The sequence below is a fragment of the Euleptes europaea genome, chromosome 2 (genome assembly GCF_029931775.1).
Source record: "Euleptes europaea isolate rEulEur1 chromosome 2, rEulEur1.hap1, whole genome shotgun sequence".
Classification (NCBI taxonomy): Eukaryota; Metazoa; Chordata; class Lepidosauria; order Squamata; family Sphaerodactylidae; genus Euleptes; species Euleptes europaea.
Window position 1 is genome coordinate 28,491,696 of NC_079313.1, and position 14,131 is coordinate 28,505,826.

At 43.9% G+C, this 14,131-nt stretch overlaps 1 protein-coding gene across 1 annotated transcript in view; it reads left to right on the plus strand.

The window, feature by feature from the left end:
* The first annotated feature begins 1,117 nt into the window (after positions 1 to 1,117).
* HMCN1 (hemicentin 1) overlaps positions 1,118 to 14,131 on the plus strand; it is a 291,307-nt gene continuing 278,293 nt past the window's right edge. The window contains exon 1 of the mRNA XM_056867441.1: positions 1,118 to 1,415. Within this exon, the coding sequence (XP_056723419.1) occupies positions 1,118 to 1,415 (298 nt within the window). The remainder of the gene's footprint in view (positions 1,416 to 14,131) is intronic.

Consider the following 14,131-nt stretch of genomic DNA (forward strand, 5'->3'; position numbering starts at 1 on the left):
TGATATTCTGGGGTCTTCCGAAGTGCTTCTTTCTCCAAGGAGGTGAGGACATTTGCAGAAAAGCAGGGTTTCACATCCCACACTGACACTTTGCCTGTCCATGCAAACATGTATTCAGTAGTTGCAAAATGCAGCAAAGGTGTTGAATACCTATTGCCCATCAGTTCTGCCTGAACACTGACTGACCAATTGTGATCAAGGGCAACTTATACCCTCTGACTGCAACGGAAATGACCTGCCCTGGAATATCATGGTATGGCAGCAGAGGAATTTATATGCCCCTTGGGGTCTGCTCTCCCTCTAAACCATCTAAGCCTGGAGCTCAAATTACTGGAGGCGGATGGGGCCAGACCCCCTTCTTACTAAAGGAAGACCCATTGTTTTAAGAATATTTAGACAGTCTCAAGAAAAGGAGTCAGAAAAATCCTCCCCCCCCCCATATTTCCCGGCGTAACAAATCACCACTGTGCCTGTTTTCATTACTGCATCTGAAAGCATTTTGCCTTGAGTGATTTTTTTGTGGCACTCAAGTGACCTCAAATACCTTTTTTAGCAAGTCACCCTAAAAGGGGGCCTCGGAGACAAAGGTGGGGAAGCCAGGCCAACCAATGAGCGAGCGAGCTGCTCCGAGCATCCACTCCTTGTTCTCTCAGCAGCAGCGGCAGTGGTGAGAAGCCCCAGTCTCTAGCCAAAGACTCCCAAGAGCAGCCGAACTTTTGAGAGCCTCCTGTGCCGTCGCTTGCCAAGGAATCCAGAGGCGGCGGCGGCAGCAGCAGCAGCTGTGCAGGGGACATGAATGGGACTCTCTCTCCCCCCCTTCCCTGGGTGAGAGGCTGCCAAACTCTCTCAGACAAGTAGACTGGGGAAGGGAAGAAGAACGAGCAGCTTGCGACTTACAGGCAAAAAGCTGCCCCATTTCCTTACTTCTTTTCATCCCTTGAGAGCCAGTGAAGAGAGATTTGTGTGTATGTGTGTGTGTGTGTGTAAAAAGGACTATTTCTGTTGCTTTGGAAAAGAACAGATGCTATTTTTTTTTGGGCTACCAGAGTGGATCCTTTGTGATGCTTAGTGTGAGGAACTGAGGGCGTAACTTAGGTACCAGAGGAGAAGAAGAAAAATGAATTCTCACAGAAAGGTCCCTCTGTGGGCAGTGGGATTCTATACATCCTTCTCTATCGCTCTCCTTTGCTCTCCTTGCCGCGCACAAGATGCTGCTCTACAGCCGGAGCCCCAACCGGCTGCTGACGAAATCCCCGAAGGAGCATCCACCTTGGCCTTTGTGTTTGACGTGACGGGCTCGATGTACGACGACTTAGTGCAGGTAATCGAGGGAGCCTCCAAAATTCTGGAGACCTCTTTGAAGAGACCCAAGAGACCGCTTTTCAACTTTGCCTTGGTCCCGTTCCACGATCCAGGTAAGCAAATGCTTTCAAACCCCATTTCGCTGGCTGCATTGCTGTATGTTTCATGCACACCATACACAGGATTCAGGACTGCTGGAGATGTTTTGGAGCCTCTAATGATAAGTTGAGAGGGAAATCGGGTAAGAATACCGATTTCTTTTTCTGAATTAAAACGGAGCATAAATAAGTCTCACAGCCCCAAAGTGAAAAATAAGGCTTGGCCAGAGACAGCAGCCCGCTCTAGGTAGTCCATCTCTGTACCCAATGGAATTATTTGCTCTCCTAAGAGGCTGATGGGAGGAGGGCGTGCCCAGAAATTTGTAGGCAGCTTTAATTAATTAATTAGTTAATTAATGCATTGTTCTCAGTGCATTAGCGTGCCTCAGCACAGAGTTTGTGGAACAATTGTTCTAAAGGTTTGGAACACAAAATCTTCTGTGAAGTGTCCGCTGCTCCATTTACATAGAGTTTCCTCCCGGAATAAATTGCGAATCGCAAGCTTCTTTAAGCCGTCCTACACACTGAGAGATTCACTGCAAGCTATGCCTGGGTATGATGCTCATCCCCATGAAAAGAATGACACGACAGGGCATTGCAACAAAGGTTACTCATTTTTATTCTAAATCTAATGCTTTTGTCCCCCACTGAAAGCTGCTTGCATTCCCTTTTCAGCAAAGGTAATAACACTGGACCCTGCCGAGTAACTATGCACACATCCTCCAAAATTGTGACCTCTTGACCTTCTTCCGTACGGGCTTGCTGTTTTGTTGCATTGCCTGTCTTGGGATACAATGCAGATTTTATTGCTGAGGGCTTCAGCTTTGTTTCTTCTCCTCATTTTCCTTCCTGCATTCCTCTTTCCCTCTTCTGTTTATATACATATTCTTCCTGTTTCCTCTCCCACCCCCTAGCATCTGTTTTCTATCCCCTTTCTTAGGACTTTCTCCTCTTCCATTGTCAAAATCCTCTGAATGACCCCCGAAAGGATACAGAACTCTTGATGCCCTAGGCTGGGGCATGTGGCATTCTAAGTACAGAGATCTGTTCAATTTAAACACTTAAAGCCTGTTTAAAAATTGGACATTCCTGCAGCTCGTTTCACCTGAGACAGTGCAATGCAAACATCTGGAATTCAGTTGTGTCGGGGGACTGATGAATCCAGTTGTTTCCAGCCATGACTGTATGGTAAGCATTGTGTCACTCAAAAGAACTGGCTACTTTAATGAAAAGTGTATTTTCCTATGTTTATTAAGGTAGTCGGCTGGAGACATTTCAGTTACTCAGTCTTCTCAGTAACCATATTTAAATAAATTTGCATATTACCAAAACTTCAGTATAGTGCCTTTTTAAGGCACTGAGGTAACTTCCACTTTAATAAAGAAAAGTTGTTATCACTCATTGTTAGAAGGAAAAGTCAAAATGAATATTTTCTTTTAGGATGGTAACGCGCCAGAACCCGAAGAGCTTCAGAAACAAACACAAGCATGACTTAACCTAACTCTGCCAATTAGCCAGAACATGTTTTGGATGCAGAGAATTGCTAATTGCACATCTGAGAATGACCCTGGCCCTACAACATGATCAATGGTGCGATCCAAAGGGTGTAACTCTGCTTAGGATTGCATTGTTGCTGAATATCTGTTCTGTGTCAATGACTTTCCCAGTGGTTAGACTTTATTACCAACCATTTATCAACCTTATGCTTGTATGTCAGAAACTTCATTGCTTGACCATGAATCTCATGGCCCAGAACCTATCCGAGTGAACTATCTGGGACTGGGACTGTGCATGTCTGCAGACCCAGAACCTCACTCTGCCATGAAATTCAGTGGGAGACCTCGGGCTAGTCACTCTTTTTTAGCCTAGCCGACCTCACAGGGTTGTTGTGAGGATAACATGGAGAAGGGGAGAGCCATGCTACCTTGAGCTCTTTGAAAGAAGAGCAGCGTTAAAAAATTAGAAAAAATGGCTTGATTAGGGGGATTGCTTGTGGATGAATGCCATTTTGTCCTCTCTCTTGACCATTTTTCTTTTCCTGTACATATTAACTGAACATACAGTTTAACACTGAGCTGCAACATTGACTTGCTAGTATTGCATGTCCCCACCCACAAGTCCTTCTTCTTGACCCAGAGGGCTCATGATCCACCCAGATATGGGGTTGCCAACCTCCAGGTGGTAGCTGGAGATCTCCCGCTATTACAGCTGATCTCCAGCCAATAGAGATCAGTTCACCTGGAGAAAATGGCCGCTTTGGCAATGGGACTCTATAGCATTGAAGTCCCTCCCATCTCCAAACCCCGCCCTCCTCAGGCTCCGCCCCCAAAATCTCCAGTTATTTCCCAACCTGGAGCTGGAAACCCACCCAGGCCCTGACCTTGACTAAACAAGCCACCTCTTCTTTCCATTTATTTTGAAAGACAGCATGGTACAGTGAACAGTGATGGATTTTGGCCGGGGAGCCTCAGATTAAGATTCCTGCTCAACCATGAATTATAATTATTTTATTAATAAGATATTCATGCCCTGTTTTTCTCCCTAATGGGGACCCCAAGTGGCTTGCAATACAACTCTCCATTCATTTATATTATCCCCACAGCTTCAGTCTTGCTTGTTAGGTTAGACTGAAGAATCACTGGTCAAGCAAGTTTCCATGGCAGAGCTGGGATTAGACCCTGGGTATCCTGGATCCTAGTCCAATACTTTAATGCTGGTTCTCAAGGCTACTGGGTGACCTCAGGCTGATCACCATCTTCATTCTCCTAGCCTTTTCCTTTCCCTTGCACCCCATTTTTAATCTCCCCTGATATCAACAGTTTATAAGTACCTCAGATCAAGAACTTCTTTTTTGTTTATTACCCTGCAAAATACTGATGGGCTTTTATATAGAAAATCCTCACAGTGCAACAATGGCTTTTAGGAATACTCATTAAGTTACCCCCTTGTAAGTCCATTGAAGTCAATAGGTTTAGAGCCCCATTCTGTGTAGGATTGCACTGTTAGATGTAGGAGGGGCAGGTGCTACATGGGTATTTTTTGACAAAGAAATCTTTTGCAAGATGGGTCACATCAAAAGAGTGCTGGCACAGGGAGACTTTGCATTACAACAAAAGATTAGAGATCAAAGGCTGCTGTTGCCTTTTGCTCTATTTTGGTTTTTGACCTCCCATAAATTACTTCCCATTTACTTCAGTGGGAGGAAGAATTAATACAGAGCTCACTGAAGTGGAGGAGCCCACTCTGCAAGGTAGTGTAAGATACTATTACGAGCCAGCCGTAGTGTAGTCAGAGGCATGCCAGTAATGGACAACCTGCTGCCTCACCAGCTCAGAGTGGAAATTCTCCCAAACAATAGATGCTTTACTGCTATCTCCAGACTTAAGATGCCTGTCTTCTGAGATCAGATACTCAAATGGAAAATGACTTTGAAGAGTATTACATTTGCTGAGAGAGGACACTGGCCTTTCTCCATGAATGGAGCAGAAGTGTACCTGAAATGATGATATTCTGAAAGTATCATCATTTACAAGGGAGAAAAGCGTACTAGGAAGAATCTGTAGATGTGTATTGAATGCTACTATTGTGGTTCCAGTATCCTACATGCAAATGTTGAGTGTACCATCAACTGAAAAGTTATCATGGAATCACAAGTAATGGGCAGTATCCTGGAATTTGCTCACTCTCTTCAACAAAAAATAAAACCAAACTCACCTTGCAGCACATGTGTACATCTCTGTGGATGGGAAACTGTGTGTGCTCAGTGCCTATGAAGAAGTGACAAGGGGTGATATGGTTGGGGAGGAGAGGTTGGGTTGGAGCAGCTGTTTCTTCCACCCTCCCCTTAATGGATGATAAGCAATAACAGCAAGAGTCAATCCCCCCCTTCCTCTTATGCGGCTGTCAATCTTTAGTGGCAAGTGATGGAAGGAAGCTGGCCCATCCCATCTGTTTCTTTCAACTCCGGCCCTCCCTTGCATTTCTTTTGATGCTGGTAGTTTTAATGTTCACAGGTAGGGGCTTGCTTGGTGGTGTTTCCAGTGGGAGGTGAAGAGGACCTTGGGTGGCCAAGCTGTGCTATGAACTGCCACAGTGCTGTAGCTTTGCATGACGAGAGCCTTTGTTGACAGCCCAGGGACACACAGAGGTAATTGGGAGTTCAGCAGGAGCCTTCTTCTTGCCCTCCCCCCACAACTTTCAGTAGATAACATAGGATATTTAAGTACATGGAATAATGGAATACTGGCATGATAAATGCATTACAAACTTTAGTCTATAGCATTTAATACTAGTCCAATAACCAGGGATACCAATTCACTCAATAGGCAAATAGGCCTATTTGACTGCATGCCATTGACTGCCCTGCTGGTCAAAGGTTCACCACTCTTAGGCAATATGAATTAGTATCATGGGGAATCCTTATCCTTCTGGGTCCTCAGGGAACTTTGCCCTCTGTCTTTGCACCTCTCTGTGCATGCCCAATTTCTTGTGAAACTGGTTTGTTGGGTTTTTGAACTGATGTGTCAACTCAAAAAACATGAACAGAGAAGATAATGGAATGATCATGGCAATGAAGCTAGCTCTATCATACCAGCATGTCCCTTTAAGAGGCTTAGGTGATGTGAAATACCTCTACCTGACTCCTTGTCAACTGCAGAAGTTGAATGCCTCATGGCATGATGCTCCTTGCTGAAAAGGCACCCTCTCTGTACTCTGTCGCTTCCTTCCTCACTGGAGCAGCTATGAAAAGAAGAAAAAGGGGGTTTTGTACGAGGGAGGTAAAGTTCACAGCCTTGGGTTAAAGGAAGACATTGGCATAGCCAAACCAAACCCAGCCTGGTCTTGACAGAAGCAATAAGTTGTTAGTCTGAGAAAGCGCCTAAAGTCTGAGGCACCGTATGGTCATGAAGTCCACAGGGCTCTTTGTGTTCTCCTGGCAACTATTGGTTTCGATTCTACAATTCCACCCTTCGGCCAGCTGCACTGGTGATGCCTACATGCATCAGCAAACGGGCCAGCAAGTCCCTCTTCTAGGATGCTATGTGGTCTGTTACCAGAGTCCTTTACAGGTAGGGTTGCCAACCTCCAGGTAGTAGCTGGAGGTCTCCTGTTATTACAACTGATCTCCTCTTATTACAACTGATTTTATTACAAGATCAGTTCACCTGGAGAAAAAGGCTGCTTTGGCAATTGGCCTCTATGGCATTGAATCCCTTCTCTCCCCAAACCTAGTCCTCCTCAGGCTCCGCCCCCAAAATCTCCAGGTATTTCCCAACCTGAAGCTGGCAGGGACTATGAAAAATAGGAAGAAATTTGTGTTGCTTAGAAAAGTGATTTGAGGAATATCTGGGTGGGGGGACATGTAGCCAGTGGGGGAAGGGGGTAGTTGGAAGGTCACCTGGTATGCACTTACCCATCAAGCATATGGGATTGGCAAGCTTGCAGTGTTTTGGTTTTGAATAAGACGTATTCATGAGAGAAAATATTGGGAACACATGTTTATTAAAGCCTAAATGGTAAAAGGCTGCAGTGGCTGAAAGGGGGCTTTGGTGTTACTTGAGCCTTCTCAGCATGTTCCGATCTCTGGTAATATTTGTTATGAGTCTCCTTGTAGACTTGAGGCTGTGTGCTTTCTTCTTTTAATTTGGTCTGACTCCTTCGCAGACTTGCCTTGTAGAAGAGGATGTGTTTTATCCATGAGTTTACATTCCGGGGGTAAGGCTAATTGACAGCTGGTGGCAGGGGCTGGAATTTCCTGTTTAGATTGATTGTTGTTTAATCCAGTTGATTATGGACTCTCTTGTTTTACCAGATTAGACATTTGCACTCTGTTGGTTTAGTTATTTGATAAACTCTCTGTTTCAGTTGTGTGACCCAAATCTGGATTTTGTCACTGGGAGGGGGTGGGAGAAACACCTCTATTGCTGACTCTCCTCTTTAGTAGGGGAATAATATTGTCAGAGTTGTTTTAATTAAATGACATTTTACACATTTTGCAATGGCAAACTTGGGTTGGAAATATGGTTGGCAGGGATCTACTGTTGGCTCTCAAATGCATGCAAGGCAGCATTAAAATGAATAGTTATCTTAGGAGGCTATGATTTTAAGTTGTGACGGGGAAGAGCAGAAGGAGGAAATGCCTCAGGGGTTGGGGCAGTGCCCATTTGTCCACTCATTCACCTACTACCCTACTCTCCAACAGGATTCCAGATGCCTACTGCCATGAACATGTTGGTCATACTTTACATTTTTGAACATTTGAGGGTACATCTGAAAAGAGTAAAATGTAAATCAGCCATTTGGCATCAGTTAATAACCCTCTGCTTATTCTTTTTTTGTGGGGGGGTGTTTGAAGAAGACACATAAATCCTCATTTGAAATTTTTATTAAGAGTTCAATTTTTTTCTAGGATTATGAGTACCTCTTAAATAGTTGTGGCAGTGGCATGGGGGCCTCCGCCCAAGCCTAACCATGCCCACTCTGTGGACATGGAGATCAGTTTTAATTCCAGGAGAACTCCAGGCCCCACCTTGAGGTTGGTAACCCCAAACAGACACTGCCCCAACACCTGAGATAACCCCCTAGCAGCCATGATCTGCTCTCTGAGGAACTGAGTTTCAGGAGACCTAGCCTCTTAAACAGGCTAGCCTCTTAAACAGAATGGCAGAATAGATGTCTCTCCAAACTTTGGTGATATTTGCACGTGGTACTCCTTGAAGCTTGACGAAAGCTCTGAAATGGGGATTTTACCGGAAGCCCATTGCATTTGAAATCTGTTCCGTGCTTCATTTGGACATTACCATTCTGGATTGTCAATTTTTGTGCACCTGATTTTGTTGTATATATACACTTACCTGATGTAAATTTATCGCATTATAACAAGTTCCTGCTTTGTATTTATATCCTTGGGATATTGTTTTGGTGAGGCTCCACCTCACAATATAACTGCTTGCAAAGTGCTTTGTATGTGCTTTATTGAGCTTTACACAAGTGCAGACTTTTGATTTCCTACTCTCCTATTTTGTACTTGTAGCCAGTGTTGGATTGCTAAGTACCTGGAGGTTGGCAACCCTAGGCTCCACCCCCAAATCTTCAGGAATTTCCCAATGTGCAGTTGGCCACCCTACTCTGACCCTGCTGACAGGCTTGCATTCTCTAAATGTAAACATTGAATTCTTCATGCAATAATGCAACATGGTATTAATCACTTGATTCTTTTATTAACAGCTTAAGTGTTGACATTGCATTACTGGATGTGGCTTTACACTGTCTGTCTCCTTACAAGTGCCTCCTGGTTAGTGTGTCTCTTTAAAATGGGATTGGCTGCATTCCAGGGAGTAGCTTGGAAACCAGAGCTTGAAGTGAAAGAATATGGTACTTGTGCCTGAAGCAGGGTCGGCCCTGGTAAGTATTTGGATGGGAAACCACCAAAGAATACCAGGGTCACGCAGAGGCAGGCAATGGTAAACCACCTCTGAATGTCTCTTGCCTTGAAAACCCCATGGGGTTGCCATAAGTCGTCTATGACTTGACGGCACTTTCCACCACCAGAAGGGCAGGGCATCTTTCTCCAGGCATGTTGGCTAGACCTAGTAGTCGTGTTAGTCTGCTGCAGAAAAACAAAAAGGAATCTTGTGACGCTTTGAAGACTAACCAATTTTTATTCCAGCATAGGTTTTTGTGGGCCAGATCCTCTGGATACAGTGGATGCGTCTTATGCAGTCATTTTATGTATTTGTATTTTAACTTAATTATGTGTCACCCCATAGTTCCTGCATTTTGTGGTCCTTGACCCTGCAGTTCATTTGTTCAGGTTGGGCAGTTCATTTGTTTGTTCCACACACCTACATGTAGGGTTGCCAACCTCCAGGTACTAGCTGGAGATCTGCTATTACAACTGATCTCCAGCCGATAGGGATCAGTTCCCCTGGAGAAAATGGCCGCTTTGGCAATTGGACTCTATGGCATTGAGGTCCCTCCCCTCCCCTCTGCAAACCCTGCCCTCCTTAGGCTCCGCCCCCAAAACCTCCCGCCGGATATGAAGAGGGACCTGGCAACCCTACCTCCATGAATGATGGAATCTGCTCATCACATCTGAAGAACTGGGCTCTAGTCCACAAACTGCTGCTTCTGTTAGTCTGAGGTATCACAGGCCTCAGAACCTATTGCTGTATAACGTAGACTCCTGAAAAAGATTTCTTAAAATGTGTGTGTGTGTGTGTGTGTTTTGGCAACTTCCTTTTTTAACAAATAGCAAGCTTCTAACTCTGGCGTGCAGGCGACATTTACAAATGGCTGCAGGATCCAGGATGACACTCTATGCCCTGAACTGTTTTTCCTAAGTTCAGGGTATATGTTCTGGTTCTGTTATTTTTACCTATTTTTCCCTTTAAGTAATCCCATCAGTCAGCCAGCAAAAGGCTCTTGTAGCAGCCCACCAACAGTGCAATCCTAAAAAGAATCACACCCTTCTCAGTTCAATGGAGTTAGATGGGTGTAACGCTGTTTAGGATTGCACAGCATTGCGTGGCCCTATTCTTGAGGCATATCGCGCCATCTGTTTTGATTCAACCCCCTTTCTCCAAATTCCTGATGTGTAAAGAAGCAAATGTCTGATTCAGGGATAAGCACATGGAGTAAATTTATGCAGAATAAACACCGTCATGTTCATAACTCCTTGTAAGTAAAGAACTGAAGTTTTCTTAATGGAAACAATATAGGGATATTTCCCCCCAAAGGTGGAGTATAGAGGAGCCTAACTATAACTATACAGATTAGCTACCATGAATAAGTTTTACAATTTTTGTGGTTTTTTTTTTTTTAGTGGATTTCAGTCAGGTCCACATAATAAGTAAGTAAGAAAGAAAATCTCTAGTCCTTAAAAACCTGGAAGCTCTGAAAAAAATAAAATTCAAACTTAAGTAAATAACTTGGGAAAGCAATCTATGTTATATATGTATTTAAAATAGTTCCATTCTGCCTTTCCCAAAAAGCGAAGAATAAGAAAAAAAATATCAAAGAATAAAAATAGAGACAATAAAATCAAATTCATCCAGTGGTCAAGGGTAACAACAAAATAATACATCAACTTAATTTTCTGGCCTGAAACACCGAAAGAGACAATAAAGATGGTGCCAGTTGAACTTCTTTGGGGAAGCTGTTCCCTGGGTTGCCAACTGAAGTTTGGGAAATTCCTGGAGATTTGGGAGTCAAACTTGAGAATGGCCAGGTTTGAGGAGGGGAAAAACCTCAGCAGGGTATAATGCCAATAGAGTCAGCCCTCCAAAGCAGCCATTTCTTCCAGGTGAACTGATCTCTACCATAGGATTGCCAACCTCCAGGTAATTGCTGGAAAATGGACACCACTGCACATATATCACCGGGATTTGGAAATCAGCACAGGAGCGAATGTTATAACAAAGTGTAAAAAAGTGTATTTAAATGCTACACAGTTATACAATGAACTATACTATAACAATCGATTGCTAATACTATATCTATCCTAAACTAGTGTGCAAACAAATTTACTTCCATAACAATAAAGTCTATACAATACAGAGTTAATGGTATCCACACAGGTAAGGAAGTTAATATCCACACTGGTAAAGTTCAATGCTGATGTAACTATTTGTTCTTCTTATTTTTATTCACAAAGATCCTTCCAAGAGGTATCATAAGAGATACCTTATGATACCTCTTGGAAAGATCTTTGTGAATGAAAATAAGAAGAACAAATAGTTACATCAGCATTGAACTTTACCAGTGTGGATATTATTAACTTCCTTACCTGTGTGAATACCATTAACTCTGTATTGTATAGACTTTATTGTTATGGAAGTAAATTTGTTTGCACACTAGTTTAGGATAGATATAGTATTAGCAATCGATTGTTATAGTATAGTTCATTGTATAACCGTGTAGCATTTAAATACACTTTGTTGCACTTTGTTATAACATTCGCTCTTGTGCTGATTTCCAAACCTCCAGGTAATAGCTGGAGATCTCCCACTATTACAACTGATCTCCAGCTTATAGCGATCAGTTCACCTGGAGAAAATGGCCACTTGGGCAATTGGACTCTATGGAATTGAAGTCCCTCCCCTCCACAAACCCCGCCCTCCTCAGGCTCTGCCCCAAAAACCTCCCGCTGGTGGAGAGAGGGAACCTGGCAACCCTACTCTATCATCTGGAGATCAGTTGTAATTCAGGGACATTTCCAGGCCACTCCTGGAGGTTGGCAACCCTAGCTGTTCCACAAATGGGGTGTCACCCAGAAAAGACTGTACCTGCTGCTCAATCTCTCTGTATAACCAGCAGCATGCTTTGTATGCTGTTCTTAAAGGTTTGCAAACTGTTAACTGAGAAAGTATTGTTGAAGGCTTCCACGGTCAGAGTTCATCAGTTCTTGTAGGTTATCTGGGTTGTGTGACCATAGTCTTGGTATTTTCTTGGCGAAACGTCAGGAAAGAAAATACCAAGACCACGGTCACACAGCCCGGATAACCTACAAGAACTGATGTTAACTGAGGGGTTGTCTGCTCCTTTAACAGCTATCCCTGTAAGGCTGTCAATCCTATCCACACTGCCTTGGGATAGGAAGGCTCCCTGTAATAAGTGGAACTTATTTCCAGGTAAAATGGATAAAAGAATGTTGCACAAGGCATTGTTTGGCCCTCCATGTCCTGGAATGGAGAAATAACAGATTATGCTGATGTGGATGCTACCCGAATTAGTTCAGGAAAGACTTTGTTATAGCGTTGGCTTTTGAGAACATTGGTTTAAGCTGTTCCCCATCATCATTAACACCAAACAGGGAAACAGTGCAGTGTCAATTTGTGAGAAAATTTAGGACAAAGTGGAAAGATTTCTGGTGGCTGGATTGGCTAAAGGCATTTACCACAGTCCATTGTGTGTGGATGCACGTCTGTTTGATGGGCAGCTGCAGTCATGTATGTGTGTGTGTGTGTAAAGTGCTGTCAAGTCTCAGCCGACTTATGGCGACCCCTTTTTGGGGTTTTCATGGCAAGAGACTAACAGAGGTGGTTGGCCAGTGCCTTCCTCTGCACAGCAACCCTGGTATTCCTTGGTGGTCTCCCATCCAAATACTAACCAGGGCTGACCCTGCTTAGCTTCTGAGATCTGATGAGATCAGGCTAGCCTGGGACATCCAGGTCAGGGCACAGTCATGTATACCTTTGAATATATATTTGTACACAAATATACTCTGCTTTTCTCTCCAGTGGGGACCAAAAGCAGTTTATAACGTTGTTCTTCCTTCTGTCATTTTAACCTCACCATCTTCTGTGGTGGGTTAGGCTGAGAGAGTATGACTAGTCCACTCTAGGTCACCCCAGTGAGCTTCCAGGGCAGTGTGAGGATTCAAACCCAGGTTTCTCAGATCCTAGGCTGACACTTCACTAAATCATTCTGGCTCTCCCCTATAGAGGTAACATGTAATCTTTTGTCCATGTGTCCTGCTTTGCCACATGCATCCATGTGACCTGTATCTTTTATAGAAAGATAGGACAAATTAATGTAATCTGGCTGTATCAGTGGCTATGTGCCATGAGAATTGAATGGAACTTCCACGAATAGAAACAGCATACCTCTAAATGCTGACTGCGTAGGAACAAATAACCAGGGAAAGCTGTTTCATGCCCAGATGTCTAGCCGTTGCTGAATACAAAACACAGGACTAGGTACATTTTTGGTCTCATCCAGCAGGGTATTGTTTTACACAATCACATGTAATTAGGGTTGCCAGGTCCCCCAGGCCACTGGCATGGTATGGGAGTGGGTAAGGTTGCTAGATCCAGGTTGGGAAACTCCTGGAGGTTTGGGGATGGAGCCTGAGGAGAACAGAAACCTCAGATGAGTACAATGCCATAGAGTCCCCCATCCAAGGCATCCATTTTCTCCGGGGGATCTGACCTCTGTGGTCTGGAGATGGGCTGTAATTCCAGGGTATCCCCAGGTCCCACCTGGAGGCCGGCATCCCTACATGTCATGTATCAAGAAGCCCTAAAACTGGCATGAAGTGATAGGAACTGTGAGTAGATGGTGGGCATATCTGTGTGGACTTCCTTCATTGTGTGAAAGCTAGCTGAGAAGAAACCATAATTTATGGGTGAAAGCAATGTGGAGCCCCTAGAACATAGTGGAACTCATCCCCCCCATCCCTTTAATCTGGCCTTGTTTGGGGGAGAAGTTTAAGACTGGAATGCTGCCATACTGTTTAAATTAGAATGTGGGCAGGGGGAGAATTGAATGTAAGCAGGAAGCCCATTGTAATTTTCATGCTTCGGACACTAGTCCATTTTCATGAGCTGTAGTTTTTAAGTGTCTCTAGGGAAGCCGAATATCACTGAAACATTTCCTGAGTTCTCTTAAGCTGTACAATGGTATGTCGAAAATTGTTTTTGCAAAAGGACTTTGCTCTGGGCGGGGGGTGGGGGGGTGGGGAGAGTTGAGCAAAGTCATACTGCAGCTTGTTGGATGAGCTAAATTTTTTGCACCGTTAATTGTTTTTGGAGAAGAATGAAAAAAGAAGTCATTCTCTTGTTTGACGAGATCAAGACCAAATACAGTTTAGAGGCTGCTTTCTTCACAGCATTGACATGTACTTTTTTTTTAAAAAAAGAAACAGTAAACTGTAGAACAGATGATGCCCTTCTTAAGTTGGTTCACAAATTCTGTGCAGAAGCCTCGGCTCAGTTTGTCGTTCATTACGC